This window comes from Pyxicephalus adspersus, chromosome 8 (genome assembly GCF_032062135.1).
Source record: "Pyxicephalus adspersus chromosome 8, UCB_Pads_2.0, whole genome shotgun sequence".
Lineage (NCBI taxonomy): Eukaryota > Metazoa > Chordata > Amphibia > Anura > Pyxicephalidae > Pyxicephalus > Pyxicephalus adspersus.
Genome location: NC_092865.1, coordinates 1,961,138 through 1,982,060, shown reverse-complemented (window position 1 = coordinate 1,982,060; position 20,923 = coordinate 1,961,138). Strand labels below are relative to the sequence as shown.

The following is a 20,923-nucleotide window of genomic DNA, read 5'->3' as shown; positions in this document are numbered from 1 at the left end:
TGACTGTGGGAGGACATTAGAGTGTCAGCTCCTCTGTACAGAGACTGATGGGACTGGCTCAGTGTTCTCTGTACAGCACTGCAGTATATGTCAGAGCTATATAAATGTATAAAATAATAGTGTGTGAGTGTGCAGGGGGGGACATTAGAGTGTCAGCTCCTCTGTACAGAGACTGATGGGACTGGCTCAGTGTTCTCTGTACAGCACTGTGGTATATGTCAGAGCTCTAATAATGTATAAAAATAGTGTATGACTGTAGAGGGGGGGGAGCATTAGGGTGTCAGCTCCTTTGGTGCACCCCTTTCCCCCATACTTTGTCATACTCTATGGAGTCTGTGCCCTCATATCTTCCATAGACATTGGCAGACGGGTCGGAGAGGAACTCCTGAGGTTGTTTGGGTGAAGTATAAATATCCGGCTTGGAATGCCCATTGAAGCAGACAGAGGAAAGTTCATTAATGTTCCTTCAGCAATGCCAAAAAGACACTTTGTGTGTGAACTGTATAAGTGTAATACTGGAGACGTGTGTAACCTTGCAGCGCCGGCACTCTACTCGCCGTCTGTCTAGGCAGCTGAGTCACTCCGAGGGGAAAATATCAGTGAAATCATCGAGGAATATTCTTAGCTATTTTAAATTTGATTTAATAGTAATTTTCTGTGACTCATTTCGTATGTTCGTCTAAACGCTGAACAACCGATGAAATAAAGTTACCCACAGAGAGTTTCTTCTGAGCAATTAGCACTTTTACTGCACAGCACTGCAGATTGGGAAGCAAAACCTGCAAATGTCAGTCAGCAAATGTTTCATACATTTAGGTAAGTAGAGATCCCCTCATGTAGAAATAGAGATTTCCACCTCCTATCAATATAAGTGTATGGAGGAGGCCTTTCATCATTCAGGTGAAGGTCAAGGGAGTTCAGTGGCACATACAACCATTCAGATTAAAATATCAAACAATTTATTCAAAGCTCAATAAAAACAGATAATGTAAAAAAATATTATTATTCAACATCAAGATAAATCAAAACATTGAATGCAAGAAACCGCACAAAGTACAATGGTTATAAAAATATGAGTTGAAAACTCCAAAAAATGATTGATGTTTTTGATATTCATAAATATTCCACGCGTTTTGCAGGACGAATCGGCTCCATCAGGGGGAATATCAACATTGGTTTGTGTAACTAATCTAAAACAAACATTCCATCAATAGAAATATTCAATAAATAGTCAATAATGGTTTTAAAACTATAAGTTGTCAAGGATACAGTTAGGTCCATAAATATTTGGGCAGAGACAATAATTGGACTTATTTAGGTTCTGTACATTAGCACACTTACTGCAGACTTTCAGCTTTATTTCAGTGGGTTGAACAAAAAGATTGCATAAAAATGTGAGGAACTAAAGCTTTTTTTGTAACACAATCACTTTTGGCTTGGCTGTCGGCGTCCCGTTCATTATTTCACTGCCACCACCAACAGTTTCTCCAACAAAACCACCCAAGACCTTTTATATCTGAGTGCTATTTCCAAGCTACACTAAAGTGAAGTACCGCTTTAAATTTTTTGATACTGATCATTCCTTATTACCAACTAAGACAGGCAGTTTTCACTTTGAACAAACTCTTTCTCCTACAGCTTTGGACCACTACATCCACAATGTTACCGTTATATCATCTACCTTGTTCCTTATTTACATGACACTTGACCTTTTTGGATAAATACATTCAAAGTTCCAAATCTGGGGTACATTGGCGGTGATGCTTGATATATGTTTTTATTCACACCTTTACATAGTGGTGTGACATTTACTGGAATCTCAAGCGATCCCCTGAGGAAGCTGGACTGAGAAACGCGTTGGGTATTTTGAGATTCACCGAAAATTAATTTGTCTTTTTACCCTGATACTAAATGTTACCATTGAGAATACTGTAAAACTATCAAGCCTAGCGTGTAATTTTATTTATGAAACTGTTAAGAGCTAACTTTGAACACATTATCTTTAATTAAATTGCATTCTGCATTTTGCCTTTAAAAAGCCTGCTCTCCTTTACCTCTCTCTTTATACAGATGAAATCTTAATAGTATAATAAATAATTCAAGTGTAGTAATAAAGTTGTGGAAATTGTCTCCAAGCCAGGCCCTCCTCAGTCATCTCTGGGAGAAGCTGCACGTCATTCTTGGTCAGATGCCAAGGATCTGCAGCATGCAGCTAGTATGGAGTAGCATGGTTTGCACCTTTGCATGGGTGTTGGAAGCTCTCATATGATTGAAGGACTCCAAACATTTCACCCGTGTGCCATTAGCTGCTTGCCTGGCCCTTACTGCATAATATTGATAAGGGGGATGGTCCAGCAGCCCCCAATGCCACCACAGCAAAGGCACTTAAAGGATCACTCCATCTAAAGTGATATTTTAGTAATATGTTAATCTTGGGGGGGAAGTCAGCCTCTGGCTTCCAATCGATTTATATAAATCCCCCCATACTTCCCAACTTCTTGTTTGCATACCTGCCTGTATTCATTCTATCTCCTCTTGTCACATTTGCAACCTATTCATGTGCAACCCCTATTTAATGTACAGTGCTGCATAATATGTAGGCGCTATATAAATCCTGTTTATTAATAATAATATTGGGATTCCTTCCCTATCCAGAAGGAACTTTGAGGATTTATCTTGGATTGCACATTCCTCATGCGGAGTCATCATACAGAATGATTTGTGAAATGCGGTTTGTATTTCTCATTCTGGTAGACAGAGATGCCAATTAATGTCATTCTTTCATTTCTCCAGGCACTGAATACGTTGTTTGGATAATGCCATTGCTGGTAAAGTGCTCAGCTTTCCTACAATCTCAATATTTGGATGCTTAATCCTTCAACTTCTGTTCAATAGAGAGGAAAAAAATGTGGATTTGCATTTTAATGCCACATGTCAGTGCTTATCCCTTTACAGCTTCCTTGTATTTGTATAACTCCGCAAGTGTCAAAGTATTTTACAGGGGAAATCACTTCAGGGTTATCTAAATACCCCGAGCTAAGTGCTGGGAAATAGGTGAAAACAGCCTGCCTGTGCCCCCAGGAGCTGACCATCTATTCACATGAAGACAGATCGGCTGATCTACATCTCTTGAGAGTTTATTTGCTTTTTACTGTAAATCTTTCTCTTGAATGTTGTCTTTGCTAACATCACATTACATTCTTTCTTTTGTGCAGATAACTTAATCAAGGCAATCTTGTCAGCTACCAAGGAATATCGCTTGACGCCGGCACTTGACAGGTACAACTTATGTATGATCAGAAATATGGAAACCTTTTGTTTACAGGCTGGGGGTTTGTGCGGAATGATAAAGCAGAAGAGCCTCATCTTGTAAATGGGAGCTTTAATGACAGGAAAAGGCTGGACCCCTCAGGGGAGAATTAAAATTTTTTGGATAGTACTGGAAAGATCAAAAAACTCTGTTGGGTGTTAAAATTCGAGGCACAGAGAGTTTCATACATTTTAATGTATTCTCTGCTCAGATGTGATTCATTTATTGCCTGATCATCTTTAATTTGGATTTGAGATCTGCAGATCTTTGCTGTCCCAGTGCCATTTTTACAGCTCTTTGGCCACTTATAAAACACCATTTTCAGATATACTTGACATGTTTTCCTTTGCCAAAGAGATTATCCCACCATTTTGACTCAGTGGGACAGGAAATAAAGACAAAACTCCCTAAAAAAGACCCAGGCATTAATAAAATGCTGACAGATGTTTAAAACATTTTCATCAGTGAAGCTGGGTGATCCAGCAAACCTGGAATAGATTTCTTCAAAGTAATTTGCTTGCAAATGTTTTGAATCCTGGAACAGATTTGCTGGATCTCCCAGCTTCACTGATAAAAGTGTATCTTGCCTTGGAGAGCTTTAATAAATCAGGCCCAATGTGTTTTATTGTTGCTGGTGCTACCAACAGTTGGATAAAACATTTTGGAGTTAAGGGAAGCTAAAATATGAATATGAGAGCGTAGAAACAACATCCCAGTTACCTATAGAAGGCAATGAGTTGGCTGGTTATCTTTGAATGTTCATAAACTGATCAACTCTGGAAAGTTTAAAACGTTCGCCAAATATAAGTCAAGTTTTCCTATCCAACATCAATACCTTACAAATGCCAACAGACACAAAAATCATGCTTTTGCTTTTTCTCTCCAACCACAGAAAGAGATTGTTACTTTAAGCAGTGGAAATGTGGAATAATCTTCACCTCAGAAAACAAGTGATATGTTTTTCTAAAATAACAACATATTGTAATTATAGATACCTGAACCCAAAATGTAATATATTCCAACCCCCAAGTTGTCAGTGGGGGCTGCATGGTTGACAAGTAGAGAAAAAATAATCTGTTCATAAGATCATAAGAACATAGTTACATTGTCAGTTAGGCTCATAAAATACAAAAGTCCTTCAAGTTCACCCACCAGGGAAATAAACATCCCAGATTTAAAACCCTATAAGACATAGTTGATCCAGAGGAAGGCAAAACAAAAACCCTGGGACAATTTGCTCCAACAGGGGAAAAATAATTCTTCCTGATTCCATGAGGCAATCGGATGTTCCCTGGATCAGCAGTCTCTGTTATCTTTACTTTAAAGCCTTAAGCTAGGTACACACTTCCAATAATTATCGTTAGAAAATAAACGATTACGACCAATCAGCGATTATGCACGATTATACTTAAACAATCGTAATGTGCACAATTCTGTACATGCTGTACATGCAAATATAATCCACCAATAATGTACACACGCTAGATACGATCGTTTGAACGACGCAGGGAGTGACATGTAAAGGAGAAAGTGTACTGCACAAACATGCACCATCACTGAACGACTGTACATACAATAGATGGTGAACAATCGTCGGCCAATCAGATCCGCCAAGCCGGTCATTTCCAACGACAATCCTTGTTCGTCTGCATCGTTGGTCACTTTTTTTTTTAAGAACGATTTTTGGCCAATGGGCCGTTCGTCGTTCGTTTCCAATATTGGATGTGTGTAGGCAGCTTTAATCCCCGGTTATATTCTGTGCTTCTAGAAATCATCCAGCTTTTTCTTAAAGCAATCTATAGTAGTTGCTGAAACTACTTCCCGAGGGAGCCGATTCCACATTTTCACCTTACAGTGAAGAATCCCTTCCTTATCCGGAGATTAAACTTCTTTTCCTCCAGACACAGAGAGCGCCCCCTTGTGCTTTGTAATGATATTACAGTGAATAATTGGGAAGAGTTCTCTCTATGGACCATTTATATATTTATACAGGGTGATCATATCCCCCCTTATACGTCTCTTCTCAAGGGAGAATAGATTCAGTTCAGCTAATCTCTCCTCATAGCGGAGCTCCTCCATTCCTTTTATTAGTTTAGTTGCCTTTCTCTGCACTCTTTCTTCAGTTCCACAGAATTGGAGAAATCTAAAACAATGTTATCTTGTTTCCACTCCTCTATATATTCCCCCACCGTCCAGGTAAGGTTGCATACACATATCAGACAATCGTTGCCTGAGATGAACAGTCTTAGGCAAAAATCTGATGTGTACAGCGGTTGCCCAATGTTGTTCATCAATCAACCACAGAAAATTAGTAAATGACCTACCGGGAATTGCCGATATCAATAGAAGTGATAATAGCAGGCCACCCCCTCTATAAAACAGAATGGGCGCTATCTGTTCAGTGCTCATTCATTCATCTATCTAGTTGGCTGGTATTGGTCTGATAAGTAAACTTTTATATCCGTATTCACTGCCAGGCACCCTGGGATGAAAGTTCTCCAGTGACGATATTTTGTGTTCTGCACTGTATTCCATAAAGTTAAACCAAGGCCAATGCATGTCTATCAATCTGTAGAAATAATACCAACATTCTCTGAGCGGTTGAATTTCAACTATTTGCCTGTAGCCACCATATAAATAGGAACTCCAGGGGTAGATAATAGCTTAGAAATGTTTGTAAATCTCCAAGCTGGAAATAAACAAGTTGTAGAATGCAGATTGCACTCCAAAATACTGCACTGTGAACTGAATTGTATCTATGTTAAGTATTTTGCTTTTCTGGAAAGAAAACTTAATTCCCTGTAGAAGAGATTGGAATTCTCTGCCCATAAACACTGTCATAATTCATGATTTATGTTTGTTTTTTCCGCAGTTTGAGCTGCCGCCGATGTATCATTGTAGGGAATGGAGGAGTGCTCGCCAACAAGTCATTAGGGTCAAAAATAGATGAATACGAAGTGGTTGTCAGGTAAGTGACATTTTTATTATTATTATTATTAAACAGGATTTATATAGCACCAACATATTACACAGCGCTGTACATTAAATAGGGGTTGTAAATGACAGACAGATACAGACAGTGACACAAGAGAGGAGAGGACCCTGCCCCAAAGATCTTACAATCTAGAAGACGGGGAAGTATCACACAATAAGAGGGGGGGGACGTGGAGTGGCAGGTAAGTCGTGAGGGTTTAAGAGACAGAAGAAGACGGGTAGGTGAGGTTAAAGCATTGGGTTTTGAGCGCTCTTTCAAAGGAGCAGAAAGTAAGAGCAAGCCGAACCGACGAGGAAGAGCATTCCAGAGAGTGGGGCCAGCTATAGAAAAGTCTTGGAGCTGTATGTGTGATGAGGTTATGAGTGAGGAAGTCATTAGTAGATCATTGGAGGAGCAAATAGAGCAGCTAGGGGGAGATTTTTCTTATCAGGGCAAGTGGGACAAGAACTGTGGAGGGATTTATAGGCAAAACACAGGAATTTCATTCTCAGATGAATTGGAAGAGAACTGCAAGGAGAAGCAGCAGAAGAGGAGTGATAGGAAGGATGGATAAGTTATAGATAAGTTAATTGGTCTGGAATAATAAACTTTAGGCAGAGGTGTCATCCGGTGTGAATGTGTGACTGTCATTTTCCAGGCTGAACTCGGCACCGGTCAAAGGCTTTGAAAAGGATGTGGGCAGTAAAACAACACTAAGAATTACATATCCAGAAGGAGCCATACAGAAACTTGAACAATATGAGAAAGATTCCCTTTTCGTGTTGGCCGGATTTAAGTGGCAAGATTTCAAATGGCTGAAATACATTGTTTACAAAGAGAAAGTGGTAAGTGGCATTACTGAGTTACATAGGATTTTATAATTGAAAACCAATTACATTGACATGTTTAGGAAACTAAGTAATACATTTTTCAAGTTTATATGAAAGTTGTATATTTATGCCATAACTTTGCTTTCCTTGCCTGAGCCTAACACTAAGGCTAATACTTGTTCCCATTTGCTCTTCACTACGCTTCACCCAATGTGCGAGGACATCAGACGTTGCATAGAGCAATGTCTAATATTCCTAAATCGCAGCACACTGCTTCACACATTTCTGTCTTTGTGCACCGCTCCATGCAGTGTAATGAATGGGGTCAGCACACAATTGGCTGTGCACTGCAGTATAACGTACAGCAATGCACTTTCTTATAATGGAAATAAGGCCTTAAGCTTGAATCTCTGCATCAACTAAATTTCAACATTTTCCCCTCCACCTGTGGCACAGCCCTTTTGTGTCCTGCTCTGGCCTGCGAGGTTCTTCCATCTTTTGATACCTGTTTTTCTATGCAGCTCTTGTATCCTCCACCCAGCCCTGAACTCTTGAAGCCTTGTTTCTCCCAACAATTTTATTTTTCTGTGAAACCCTTGTCTCCCTTCCCCTGGTTCTCTACGCAGCCCATGTCTCTCTTTCCCTTGGTAAAGAGTCTTTGTAGCCAGCACAGCCCTTTTCTGTCCAGCACAGTTCCTAACTCTTCAGACACCCATCCTATCCCCTTGTTCTCTGCACCTTGTCTCCCTTTCCCTGGATCTCTACACAGACCTTTCCCCCTATCCCCTGGTTCTATGCACAGCCCTAGTCTCTCTTTCCCTGGTTCTATGCACAGCCCCTATCTCCTATCCCCTGGTTCTCTGCACATCCCTTTCCCCCTATCCCCTGGTTCTATGCACAGCCCCTGTCTCCCTTTCCCTGGTTCTATGCACAGCCCCTGTCTCCTATCCTCTAGTTCTATGCACAGCCCTTGTCTCTCTTTCCCTGGATCTCTGCACAGCCCCTGTCTCCTATCCCCTGGTTCTCTGCACAGCCCCTGTCTCCTATCCCCTGTTTCTCTGCACAGACCTTTGTGCATCTCTCCTTTTTTTGCCTCCTGGTTCTCTGTCCACCTCTGGTTTCTCCTTCCCCCTGTCCCCCCATGGTTCTCCGCACATCCCATGTTCCTTCTGCCCCCTGTTCCTCTGCACTGCTCGTGACTCCCCTGGTTCTCTGCAGAGTACTTTCCCCTTCCCCCTGGTTCTCTGCAGCGTTCTCCTAGTTTCAGCTCTGTGCACATGTCTTCCCATCCCAATTCTGCCCCTTAGTTGTTATCTTATATTGAGTACAGGTAGAGTCTGTGTAGCCAGAGGTGTATTATGTGCACAGGAGGAGACAGTAATGCTATTATTGCAGCCAGCCACCTCTGCTACTGTCAGAGTAATAATTTAGAGGCATCTACAACATTCTGGCACAGAGTTTATTTCTTTTGTATTTCTTGGCCAGCTTTGCAGACTGCTGACATATCTGAAGGAGCAATTTTTTAAACATCTTACTCTTATAAATTGAATAGAGGCTGCAGTCTGTGACCTCTGCTTCTTTTTCCAAGATGGATGGACATGGGAATTGGTGGGATTTTGGTAAAGAGAAGGCGAGTCGTGATGGCCTAGATAAGAGCAGAGTGTGATGCCGTCACTGTGCCCTCCTGGCTGATCTGTCAAGGGAGCTCCGTGCCTCCGGGCAGAGCAGAACTTTCATTCTAATTCATCACAAGTACGCAGAAATCCGGCCTACGTGAGAACGCACGTACGCAGCCCCTCAGAGGGCAATTCTTTTACTTACATGCAGTCTGGCTACAGAAATACGGGTGCAGGTACAAATTTTGCAACGCAGAATGCCTGGAACTCAAAACTTTCTCCTGCCCTTCTAAGAATGACAATTATGTTATGTTACAATTAAATAAAATACTGTACTGGACGAACGCCAGAAAATTTAATTTGGGAAAAAGTTAGAACCCATGCCAGCTATATTGCTAGACAGCTGGAGATAGGAACCTGATGATTCCAAGTGTAGATCTATGGACACGGACAAACATTGTGGTTGGCAGCTTAATGACATGAAGATACCTATAGAAAGTGCTTCAGGTGGCATCCAAGAAGTTACAAAACAAAACAAGAGAACCAGACCAAATATTGAGAGACTACAAAGGGTTTAATTATAATATGCAGTGTTTTCCCCAGAAAATTTTTAAGCTGGATGGAAGAAGCTGTAGGTGGGTGGCAGCTCCTGTATTGTGACCCAACTCTTCAGTAACCACCCAAAAAGCCAAATGGTCACTGAAAAGTGCCGGGTGGTGCACCCGGCTAAAAAGGGGTTGGGGGAACACTGAAATGTCGAAGGCATTGACATTCAGAGTTTCTAACAGGAACCCTTTATCAGAGCAACAGTTTGGATGATTTTACTCCTGAATGGGTTGAGAATTATAAAGTTTAAAATCTGAATGTTAGCAGCAGGCTGAAGCACATGATTGTCGGTTCTTTTGACATTTTATGAGGAACTCTTCAGTGGTCCATCAATGCTGGGTCTAGTGCTCCTGGCTTTTCCGCTATCTCTGGGTTTTAAATTCCAGTTCTTGTTGATGAAATCTCAGTTTTATTTTTAACAAGAGACAGTCAACAGTCCAGATTTTAGATCTGTGACAGTTTTCTGATTGGGTGATGACGACCACTAGGTCAGAAACATGGAACCTCCTTAATGACAGCCTGTAGTCTTAAACTCATGGACATCACCAGATGCCGGGGTTCCTCCTTTGTAATGCTCTGCCAGGCCTTTACTGCAGCGGCTTTCAGTTGCTGTTTGTGGCCCTTTCTGTCCGAAGTTTAGTCTTCAACAAGTGAAATGCTCAATTGGGTTCAGATCAGGTGACTGACTTGGCCATTCAAGAATTTTCCACTTCTTTGCTTTAATAAACTCCGGGGTTGCTTTGGCTGTATGTTTTGGGTCATTGTCCATCTGTATTATGAAACGCCTCCCAATCAATGTGACTGTAGCTGGATGTGAGCAGACAGTATGTCTCTGAACACCTCAGAATTCATTCGGCTGCTTCTGTGTCACATCATGGATAAACACTAGTGTCCCAGTGCCATGGCAGCCATGCACGCCCACACCATCACACTGCCTCCGCCAGGTTTTACAGATCATGTGCTATGCTTTGGATCATGAGCTGTTCCATGCCTTCTCCATACTTTGTTCTTGCCATCATTCTGGTAAAGGTTAATCTTGGTTTCATCTGTCCAAAGAATGTTTTTCCAGAACTGTGCTGGCTTTTTTAGATGTTTTTTTAGCAAAGTCCAATCTAGCCTTTCTATTCTTGAGGCTTATGAGTGGCTTGCACCTTGCAGTGCACCCTCTGTATTTACTTTCATGCAGTCTTCTCTTTATGGTAGACTTGGATATCGATACGCCGACTTCCCGGAGAGTGTTGGTCACTTGGTTGGCTGTTGTGAAGGGGTTTCACCATGAAATGATTCTGCCATCATCCACCACTGTTGTCTTCCATGGACGTCCAGGTCTTTTGGCGTTGCTGAGTTCACCAGGGCTTTGTTTCTTTCTCATGATGTACCAAATTGTAGATTTTGCCTCTCCTAATATTGTAGCAATTTCTCGACGGCTTTTTTCTGTTTTTGCAGCTTAAGGACGGCTTGTTTCACCTGCATGGAGAGCTCCGCATGTTGTCTGTAGGCTTTCGAGTCAATTGTCCAATTACTTTTGAGCCCCTGAAATGAAGTGATTGTGTAATAAAGGCTTTAGTTCCTCACATTTTTATGCAATCTTTTTGTTCAACCCACTGAATTAAAGCTGAAAGTCTGCAGTTTAACTGCATCTGAGTTGTTTTATTTAAAATTATTGTGGTAATGTACAGAACCAAAATTAGAAAAGTTGTCTCTGTCCAAATTATTATGGACTTAACTGTATCTTTTTTTAATTGGAAGCAGTGTAAGTACCTGAATTTTAGTCGGTGTCGGTCTTTACTCCCTGTACAGCAGAACTCAAATTTGTGTGAGTATGAAGCAGCACAGGGAGCCATCCATACATCTTGCTGCAGGGCTCATGTGCATACACAAAGCAGAGTGATATTAAGAGGTGAGCTGAATAGTCTTCTGCTACTCCTTTTACTGTCCATTCTAATGCTAGAGATGAAATAAGACCTGCAAGTGTTACTGAACTCCAACAGAGAAAAATCAAGATTCATAACTGGATAGACAAAAATAAAAACCCTGACAGGTAACATAAAATTCCTGTATATTGACCTTTATACAAGGCTTTGGATTGCAATACTGAAATATCTTGTAGCTATAAGTCATCGGCAAATACATATTGGTGGAGAAGATGTTTTAATTTATTGGCGACAAAACCCAAGGTTTGTTATAAGGCAGCGTGAGATTCTTGAAGCAGTTATAAGGTTGCATTTGGGATAGGAAACAGCTGGCTGGTCTCAGGGATGTCTGGGTGCAGCGCACGCCTCCTACGCTCTCAGGGAGCAAATGATCCCAAACAGAAACACATTCTGTACACATAGGAATACTAATGCTTTCACATTACAGCCTGGCCTCCGTAAACAGAATGCTCACCATTACATGTGCTGCAAGATCTGTGCGTCAAAGTATCTCATACCGTATTGTGAATCTGCAATTTGCCCCCATACATTTCCCAGACATTCCCACCCAAATATAACATGCCCTGTCTATGATATAAATACGACTTGGAGCCTACACCGTGCTTATCGCTCTCTTCCGTGTGACATTACTGAGTGCATACATGAAGGGAAGGTGGGAAAACAAATTCTCTCATGGCAAAGGTTTCATTATTGTAAAGTTTGGGTGGTGGTCTGCAGAGTAGATAATGTCAAAGAACTTTTATATGAAGCTAAAAACATATTGTGAAATTATAAGAAGCTTCATTCTAGTTGGGGGGGGGGGGGGGGTAATGGCCATTTCCAAAGTGAAAGAGAAGGGAGAAGCTCTGGTCTCTTAATCCAGCAGCATATTTCATTGATGGTCAATAGACTTTTACTGCTCATTTACATTTCCTGAGTGATTACTTTATCCATTGCTTCATAATCATTCATTGCATTGATCCTTCCTAGATTTCTGTCAAAATCTGTTTTGTGTTGGCTTCTCCTTTAGCTCTTTGTTGAGAAAAATCAACAATGAGGAAGCATCAATTTAGTCTTACCTGATAAAGGAGTCTTTATGTGGACATATCTTGGTTTTTAAATGTGACCAAATCTCCAAGCTTTATACTTTCAGAAAAAAACTCCAAACCTCTACGCATCTCCATCTACATTCTCAGAGAACTTCTGTGTATAGATCAGTCCTTGCCGGCCAGGTAGGAATCCTGAGGTTGCTAGAGGTCGGCCCTGGATGTCCCTCCATTGCTTCTTCATTAGTCCTTCTGTACAGTCACTGCAAGAATCTAATACCAGGTCAGGTCAGGTTGCATTTTAAAAGGACTTTTGATGATATATCATATACAGTGAACTATAAGCATTTTAGCAAAGTTTCCTCAAGACCTAAAGATTATTTCAGGTTTCTTCTGGAATGCAAAGCCTGATGTGGATTCATTAGATGTTCACTAATCTTTCCCTCTTATGTCACATCTACACTGTGTCACTTCATAGCTTAAAGCTGTAAATCTGTATTTTTTTACAAACATTCTTTACATTTTTTAATGTTTCTATTAGTTCACTGTGATTCATGAAAACACTTCTTTAGCCCCGGAGCTGAAATCACGTTTGCAATGTTATAGTCCCAGTATGGTGGAAGTGAGAGGTTACTTGTAGCCACAGGGTGAGCTGGGGGGTATAGAGGATGTTTTTGAAGATTCTGTGTTTTTGTATTATAGAGAGGGTGTAATAGTGGAGACATGCAGGGTTCTGTTAATTTTTGGCACTTGCAGCATCGGAGAAGTGAATGGGAAGGAATGATAGAGCTGGGCATGGTGAAAGTGTGTCTTTAAGTCAAGAACATGCATGCAACCATTCATATGTGCAAAACTGCAAGCATTTTACAAGTCAGTGTGTATTTCCAGACTAAAAATAGTTTTCCAACACGACCACATGTTCTCCTCAGTTTAACCATATAAAGCTTTCATATCATTTCTGTTATTCTCTTCCTTCACTCCTAATTTTGATGCTTTTAACTGCTGCTTCTGCTTTTGCTCAGTGTCAGAAAAGTGATCATTCAATGTGGAGGTTACTTCAGGCTTCCCGTTCATCCGGCTCAGACAGACAGCGCACGATTTTCCTGCTCTGTCAGGGTGGGTGTACCCGCTTCGTCATTCCCCCTTCCCAGGTCTTCCAGCATAATACAGATTTCCCAAATATTTCCACCTCGCCCTCCCAGCATTGATCCTAATTTTTCCATATTAAATTTAACAACTGGAAATACAGATTCAATGAGCAAAGTGGGCAGATTTTTCACTGCAGCTGCATAGTAATAAAGTTAAAAGAAGGTCACTGGGGATGTTGTATTGTAGTTTATGTGCATTGGGAGCAGCCATGTTATTTTATTATAATTCCTCCTCAGTCAACTCAAAGCAATATCCTGCGTCAATCTCCTCATCCTGCATTGGTTGTCTCTGTGCCGACAATGGTGTTCAAGTTTTTCTATGCACAAAATACTTTTTTCTTTTGCATACTGCAGTGATCATAGCTCCAGGCTGCACCTCTCTCTTCGCTGCGGACTCTTCCAGATTCATTGTGATCCTTTACAGCTGCAGGAATTACACTGACCCCGTTAGGCCTATTCTCAGCCATGAATAGAGCCAGGATTTATGTTGCATTTATCATGCAGTGACTTGGCAGTGACTATGGATGTGTCCTCCTGGTGACTTTTCATTTGTGAGTTTAGTAGTGCTTCAAGCCAAAAGCGTGCAGCACCAGAAAAATCTGACCTAAGTCTCTGCTTATTGGGAGCTGCACAGTGATTGTGCTTTCAGTTCCACTCTTAGGTTCCATACTTAGACAGCCATGGACTCTCATATTGTTAGCTGATTTTACGTTAACAGTCCCTAAGCACCTGGACTATCAGTATTTTGGGCCCCCATGGTTTGTATTTAGGCCCCTGGTCCCAGCATTCTCTGCCAGTCACTCCCTGCTGATTCTTTTGGTATAGACCAAGGTGGCATATTGAAATCCTTTGTGTGTAGGGACCTCCGGTCTCTTTATATAACATTGTGAGAAAGCAGGAAATAAATGCATTTTCCTTTATTATTTCCAGGTTCGTCTTGCAGTCGTGACAATTTACTCCAATGTAATCATTTAGCTCTGCCTCTTGCAGGAGCGCCTGTTGTGTAATTGGAGCAGACAGCCCACTTTACAAGATGGCCGAACATACGTCAGCTGAATATAAGCTCCTGAAGTGGGGTCACTGAGAATTTTGGGAGCTTTATGCTGCAGGCCTGCCTGTCGGAGATAGATAAGGCCGGGCGTAAGGCTGTGTTTAGGAGATTTTGCAAAGTTTAATTTGACTGCATGTCTCTATAATCTGGTGAGACAATGCTGTGATAGAGGCAGCACAAAAACCCTCCGGACATTCGCAAATGCAGCATGAGCACAACTAATAAAGTGCATTTAAAGCCACTTTGTTTTGGGTAAAGTAGAGAAAGGTGAAAACCCTCACCCTCACTATGAACCGGACAGAAAGAAAACATCCAGGATTTGGAGATTTCATCAGAACACCTGCCTTGGTGACAACTAAATGATTACTTATTTACCTTTAAATAGATTTTCCCTCACCTGAACACAGATGTATAAATAATCAATCTGATCACATGCCCTTTTTTTGGAAGGGCATAGCAGACCTCTGCAGAAAGACCACTACTTCCACCCATAAAATAGGGGTCCTTCTTTTCTAAACCATGGCTTCCTTCCATAAATTGTTGCGTTAATCATTCATGAGCAGGAGAAAGGATCTCGGGTGCTGACGCATTTCGACATATTGGCTTCCTTGGAGGAGAGCGATAATTACATCCGTAAAGGTATAGTTTGTATGAAGTAGCAGCAGGGCCCACAGAATATGCTGCATTACCACTTTCCCTACCTAATACATGCACTGGGCTAGTGGAGAACGAATCCCTCACAAAATGATCTTTTTAATGAATCAGGTTGGTCATTGAAACCCTCTTCTAGTCCCGAAATCACTTCTTACTAAGCCTTGGAATATCATTTATAGATGTTATGGATAACTACTATACAGTTATGGATGTAAGTCTCGCTCTGCCGATATGGTGAAACGCGTCAGTAGGTGAGATCCTTTCTCCTGCTCATGAATGATTAACACTACCAAATGATTGATGTGTAGATTATGTCTAACTTGCTGCACACATCACCATCTGTGATTCTAGCCATTGGATGGCATGAATGTTTGGATAAGAGCTGACATATGCACACTGGCATTTTGGCAATACTTACCAGGGCCATGCCTTGAATGAAGCATACGCTGCTCATGTGCTAGCAGGCAGAACGTTGGGATGAACATTTAATCCAATAATTGAACATCAATTGAATTTCTAACTCAAGCTTTCTTCTGGGAAACTTGTAAATTGTTGGTTAATTGATTGGCTTTGATTCTGTCTGGGAACAAAAACCGCTATTGGCTCTCTGACCTAAAGTCCTTGCCATTGGATTGGCAATGTCGTTCTTTCATCTTTTATCTGTTCTTACATGAACAGAAAACCCTTCCCAGGAAATACTGCGGACACTCTATAGGTGTGCATTGCCTAGGTGAGATGCAGGTTATATAAAGATTTATTGGTATCTTTGCTAGAAATGTGACAGGAGGAGGCAATCCTACAGCAAGTTTGTATATTGCCAGCTGGAAGCAGAATGTGCCAGCTCAGTCAAGCTCTGGCGCTGCATATCTGGGTAATTTGTACAGCGCTGGATCCAAGAGAAAGCATCCTGCTCCTACATCAGAGAGTTGTAAAAACAATTGCAAGAGAAAGTTTTGCTTCACATCAGACCCTTGGATGGAACCATAGGTTTGTCTAGCTCCAGTGGGAAAAAAACACAATTTTGTTCAAAAACCTCTTGCAGAATGGTAATTTTTGCACCTAGAAAGCTTCCTGAAAAAAAAGTCACAGCTACAAATACTTTGTTTAGAAAGTTTGGATGTTTAAAGGCAATAAGGCCTATGACGAGATGCATATCCCTACTGTGAAGCATGGTGGTGGATTTCTGCTGAAGCTCCAGAGAGAATGTAGTTCAAATTAATGGCAATATAAATGTAACATATTATTAGATAGTATTAAAGAAAGTTCAGATTTGTCTTGAGGCACATTTGGGCTACCACTCATAGCAATGATCTGAAACAAACTGACCCTTCAGTGGCTGTAACAAAAAACAAGTAAAGGTTCCGGAATGGCCATCGCAATCCCCGAGCCTCCCCATTACTGAGCCCCTTTAGTTGCCTAGGATAAGCTACACATTTGAGATCTCCCCAAAAAGTAGAGCAGCCTTTCTAAATCTCATTACCCCAGAGGTCCACTTGAAAAATGAACGCTCGCTCATAAAAAAATGTGGTGTACCAATGAGTGGATATGAGATTCACGACACGAAGGTCCAGCTGTCAGAGTGATGAAACCTTGTCAACATGAATGTGAATACCATGAGGAATTGATGCCAATAAAATGCAAGGGTAATGCAAAAGCAAAGTGGGACCCCAGTGCAGTATTAGTAATGAATTGCACCCCCATCTTTGGCTTCTGCCCACAATGAGTAAAGGTAATGCCACCCTCCTTCCGGTGGGATCCCGGAGAATGCTGGGGAACCTTAGAGAACACAATCCTGATCTGTGCTGCGGGATTTTCAGCATTGTTTGGGATATTGCTGCAGCTTTGTGACACTACAAGCTGCAGAAGTCAGGGAAAGGTAAGTATACCTATTGTCTTATTGTCCCTACCTTTTCCCTGTACCATGTGATGGGTGAGAAGGGCTGATATAAAGGGAGAATTATTGTACAATGGGCTATAAAGTGCCTCGTTTTAATATTATCTATTCAGCACGGATTAACAAAGTCACCATTGGGAAGCACAGCTTATATAGCACAGCTTATATATTTATGTTAGTAAATAGACTGTACTGCATAGTTGCTGGAACAAGTTCTTTGAGAACAATGGGACGATCAGTGTCCTCAGGCCAGAAAGAAATGTTATTGGAAGGCTTGTACTCGCGTGTTTCTGCAGTCGGCACCCAACCTGTAACCAGCTTGTACCTGTAACCCGACCTAATAGATTGTTATTCCAACCTGAAGGTAGGCACAACTGTCTGAAAACAAAGAACGATATCAAATATCTTCTCCTTGTAATGTGAAATCAGGGCTTAGTTCGTAGACAAGATTTCCCACAATCCTCATCCCTCTGCTTCTGGAAAGACTTTGCCCAAATAGTCTGGACCAAGCCTGAGATCAAATGGCATACAGCTTGCTGCACTGAATATGACATCTCTGAACATGTCCTTATATATACACCATGGAAAGTTTCTTTTTTATAATCTTAGGGGGGGGAGGGGGGGTATGGGAATCACCCTTTTTCAGCTTAATTAATTACAGTAAATAAATTATAACCCAATAAAGCCTGCTGATTGGAGAAAGCAGAAGCAGCCAAGCACCTATGAGAACATGCCTCTTCCCTTTGTGTACCATTCTGCTGTCCTTACTTTTCTCAGTTTGAGAGCAACTGTGTATGTTTTCCCTGTGTTTGTGGGGGTTTCCTCCTGGCACTCCAGCTTCCTTCCACATCCTCAAAATATGCAGTTAGGGTATTTGGGTTCCCCTTAAAATTGGCCACAGACTGTTACTGACAATATGATTATGGTAGGGACATTGTGAGCCCCTCTGAGGGGCAGTTAGTGACATGACTATGGACTTTGTGTACCTCCTGCCCTGATCCTTCCCCTGCCCGGGTATACCTCCTACCCTCACCCTTCTCCTGTCCAGATTTACTTCCTGCCCTCATCCCCCTTGTGCCCAAATATACCACCTACCCTCACCCTTCTCCTGTCCAAATATACCTCTTACTCCCACCCTTCCCCTGCCCAGATATACCTCCTGCCCTCAACCCCCCTGTGCCCAAATATGCCACCTACCCTCACCCGTCCTCTGCCCAGATTTACCCCCTGCCCTGCCCTCCCCTCTCCTATGCCCATACAACCTCCTGCTTCTACCTATCCCCTGTCCAAATATACCTCCTTACCTCACCTTTCCCCTGCCCCATTACAGTTAGGTCCATAAATATTTGGACAGAGACAACTTTTTTCTAATTTTAGTTCTGTACATTACCCCAATTAATTTTAAATGAATCCACTCAGATGCGGTTGATCTGCAGACTTTCAGCTTTCAGTCAGTGGGTTGAACAAAAAGATTGCATAAAAATGTGAGGAACTAAAGCCTTTTTTTTATAACACAATCACTTCATTTCAGGGGCTCAAAAGTAATTGGACAATTGACTCAAAGGCTATTTCATGGGCTGGTGTGTGAGCTTGCATTTCACTTGTTGAAGACTAAACTTCGGACAGAAAGGCCACGAACAGCAACTGAAAGCCGCTGCAGTAAAGGCCGGCAGAGCATTAAAAAGGAGGAAACCCGGCATCTGGTGATGTCCATGAGTTCAAGACTACAGGCTGTCATTGCCAGCAAAGGGGTTTCCACTAAGTATTAGAAATGAACATTTTATTTTCAGCTTTTTAATTTGTCCAATTACTTTTGAGCCCCTGAAATGAAGTGATTGTGTAAAAAAAGTTTTAGTTCCTCACATTTTTATGCAATCTTTTTGTTCAACCCACTGAATTAAAGCTGAAAGAGTTGTTTCATTTAAAATTAATTGTGGTAATGTAGAGAACCAATATTAGAAAAAAGTTGTCACTGTCCAAATTTTTATGGACCTAATTGTATACCACCTACCGTCACCCTTCCTCTGTCCAGATATAAAGTGTGTTGCTTAATACGTTGACACCAAGTAGATAAAAGTTAATACCTGCAAGTTATCACCAGAAAATAACATAAAGAAGGTGTGGATTTACTTATACCAGCTTATACATTTGATTTGTTGGATAGTAGGACATTAGCAGATGACCCCATCACCACCCTGGCAGCTCTATAATGCAGTCGTGTCTCATTACGTGTCAGTCTTCATCATCCATGTGGCTGTTTCCTAAAAGTGATTGAAGGTTGTCACAACTGGGATCATCTCAGGACGGTACAAGATGCAGGACTGGCATCTGACAGGTTGTACATAGAGCAGAAAAAAAACTCCACCTTGAGCACCTTCAGGTAGAAACAATTTTAATTGAGGGCAGAGCTAAGCAGTCTCTGATATAGCCTGGAGGAACGGCCTGGAGATCACTTGAGTGAGTGCTGGGAGGTCAGACTTATGGCAAAATTCCCCAAATCTTGTAAATAAAAAGAGAGTAGGGAAGGTTTACTGATTGCTACCTTGGGTGACCTCTTTTAAAATGGTTTTCCGGATGTGAAGAGCAGATGGCTTCTGTACTCTCTGAGTCAGTGACCTGGAACCAGTCTGCAAATCTAGAGATCTGACCTACCTCCCACTTTCCCATCTGTATGTTTTTTTCGGGTCAGTCAAAAAATTCTAAGTGAATGACAACCAGGCAGTCAGAGATGGAGTTTACCTGCATTTACTCAGTAAAGGTTTTCTGATGGGCCCATAATATGGTAGTATGGCAATGCACAGTGAGTCATTTTGAATGACACTTGCATGCATTGTAAAACCCCCGCACCCCAGTGTGCATACTGTATTTGTTTTTGGGCTGTTGTTGTGCATTGGTGGCCTTTGAAAAGTAATTGACTGCTTTTACCTAATGGGACTGGTTTATTAAAGTTCTCCAAGACTGGATAGACGAAGGTTCTCCTATGATAGTCTATCTTCTCCAGTCTTGGAGCGCTTTGATAAAACATTCACCCATTGCCTGAATTCTCCACTGGAGACCAAGATGAACAGAGTTTTGGCACATGTGCTGCTTTTCTCAACAGCCAAGTATCATTGCCATTCCTGCCACTGTAACAACCTACACCTAGGTACTTACTTATCCTTCCTCCTCAAGGGGATACCTACCTGTCTGAGCGATCCTATATTGCAGCATTGTGTAATTGTAGGGGGTTGATGAGCCAAAACTGATCTTAGTCTTGTGGAAAGTTGTTCAAGCTCAGGGAGCCACCATGGGAAAATGAAATCTCATTTGGCCGGTCATGTAAGGCTTTTTTGGGGGTGATATTGAGAACCCCAAGTACTGAAATTCATCTTTATTTCATGGAGATTAAAACTCGGCTGAGAACACCAACATTTATATATAATGAATCAGTTTATTTTATGGTCTGATTAGGACAATGGATCTGAGTGAGAATTGGTAAATCTAGAATTTAAATGTGAATATATATCACCAATATTCAGCAGCAAGTATTTTACTTTTCCATTGGGTTGTAATGTTTATTGATCCTCTCACATTTCCTCTCCCCCACAGAGCGCTTCTGATGGATTCTGGAAGTCGGTTGCCACTCGGGTCCCACGGGAGCCACATGAGATCCGTATCCTGAACCCATACTTCATTCAGGAAGCAGCTTTCAGCCTTATTGGGCTGCCGTTTAATAATGGACTGATGGGACGAGGGGTAAGAGATGGTTATAATCTGCTAATATGTAAATTCTGGCACTGCGTACTGTTGTCTGGAGCAAACTATTCACTATACAAAGTCCAACCTCTGTCAGGGTGTTTGAAGGGTCACTCCGCTGATATTCCCCTGGGAATGACCTGAAA

General features: G+C 41.6%; 1 protein-coding gene across 1 annotated transcript in view; it reads left to right on the top strand.

The window, feature by feature from the left end:
- The window catches only part of ST3GAL3 (ST3 beta-galactoside alpha-2,3-sialyltransferase 3), a gene marked incomplete in the record, with an annotated part of 186,073 nt that overhangs the window by 157,647 nt on the left and 7,503 nt on the right, over window positions 1-20,923 (top strand). The window contains 4 exon segments of the mRNA XM_072419309.1: window positions 3,216-3,279; window positions 6,183-6,278; window positions 6,943-7,129; window positions 20,631-20,777. Coding sequence (XP_072275410.1) covers window positions 3,216-3,279; window positions 6,183-6,278; window positions 6,943-7,129; window positions 20,631-20,777 — 494 coding nt within the window.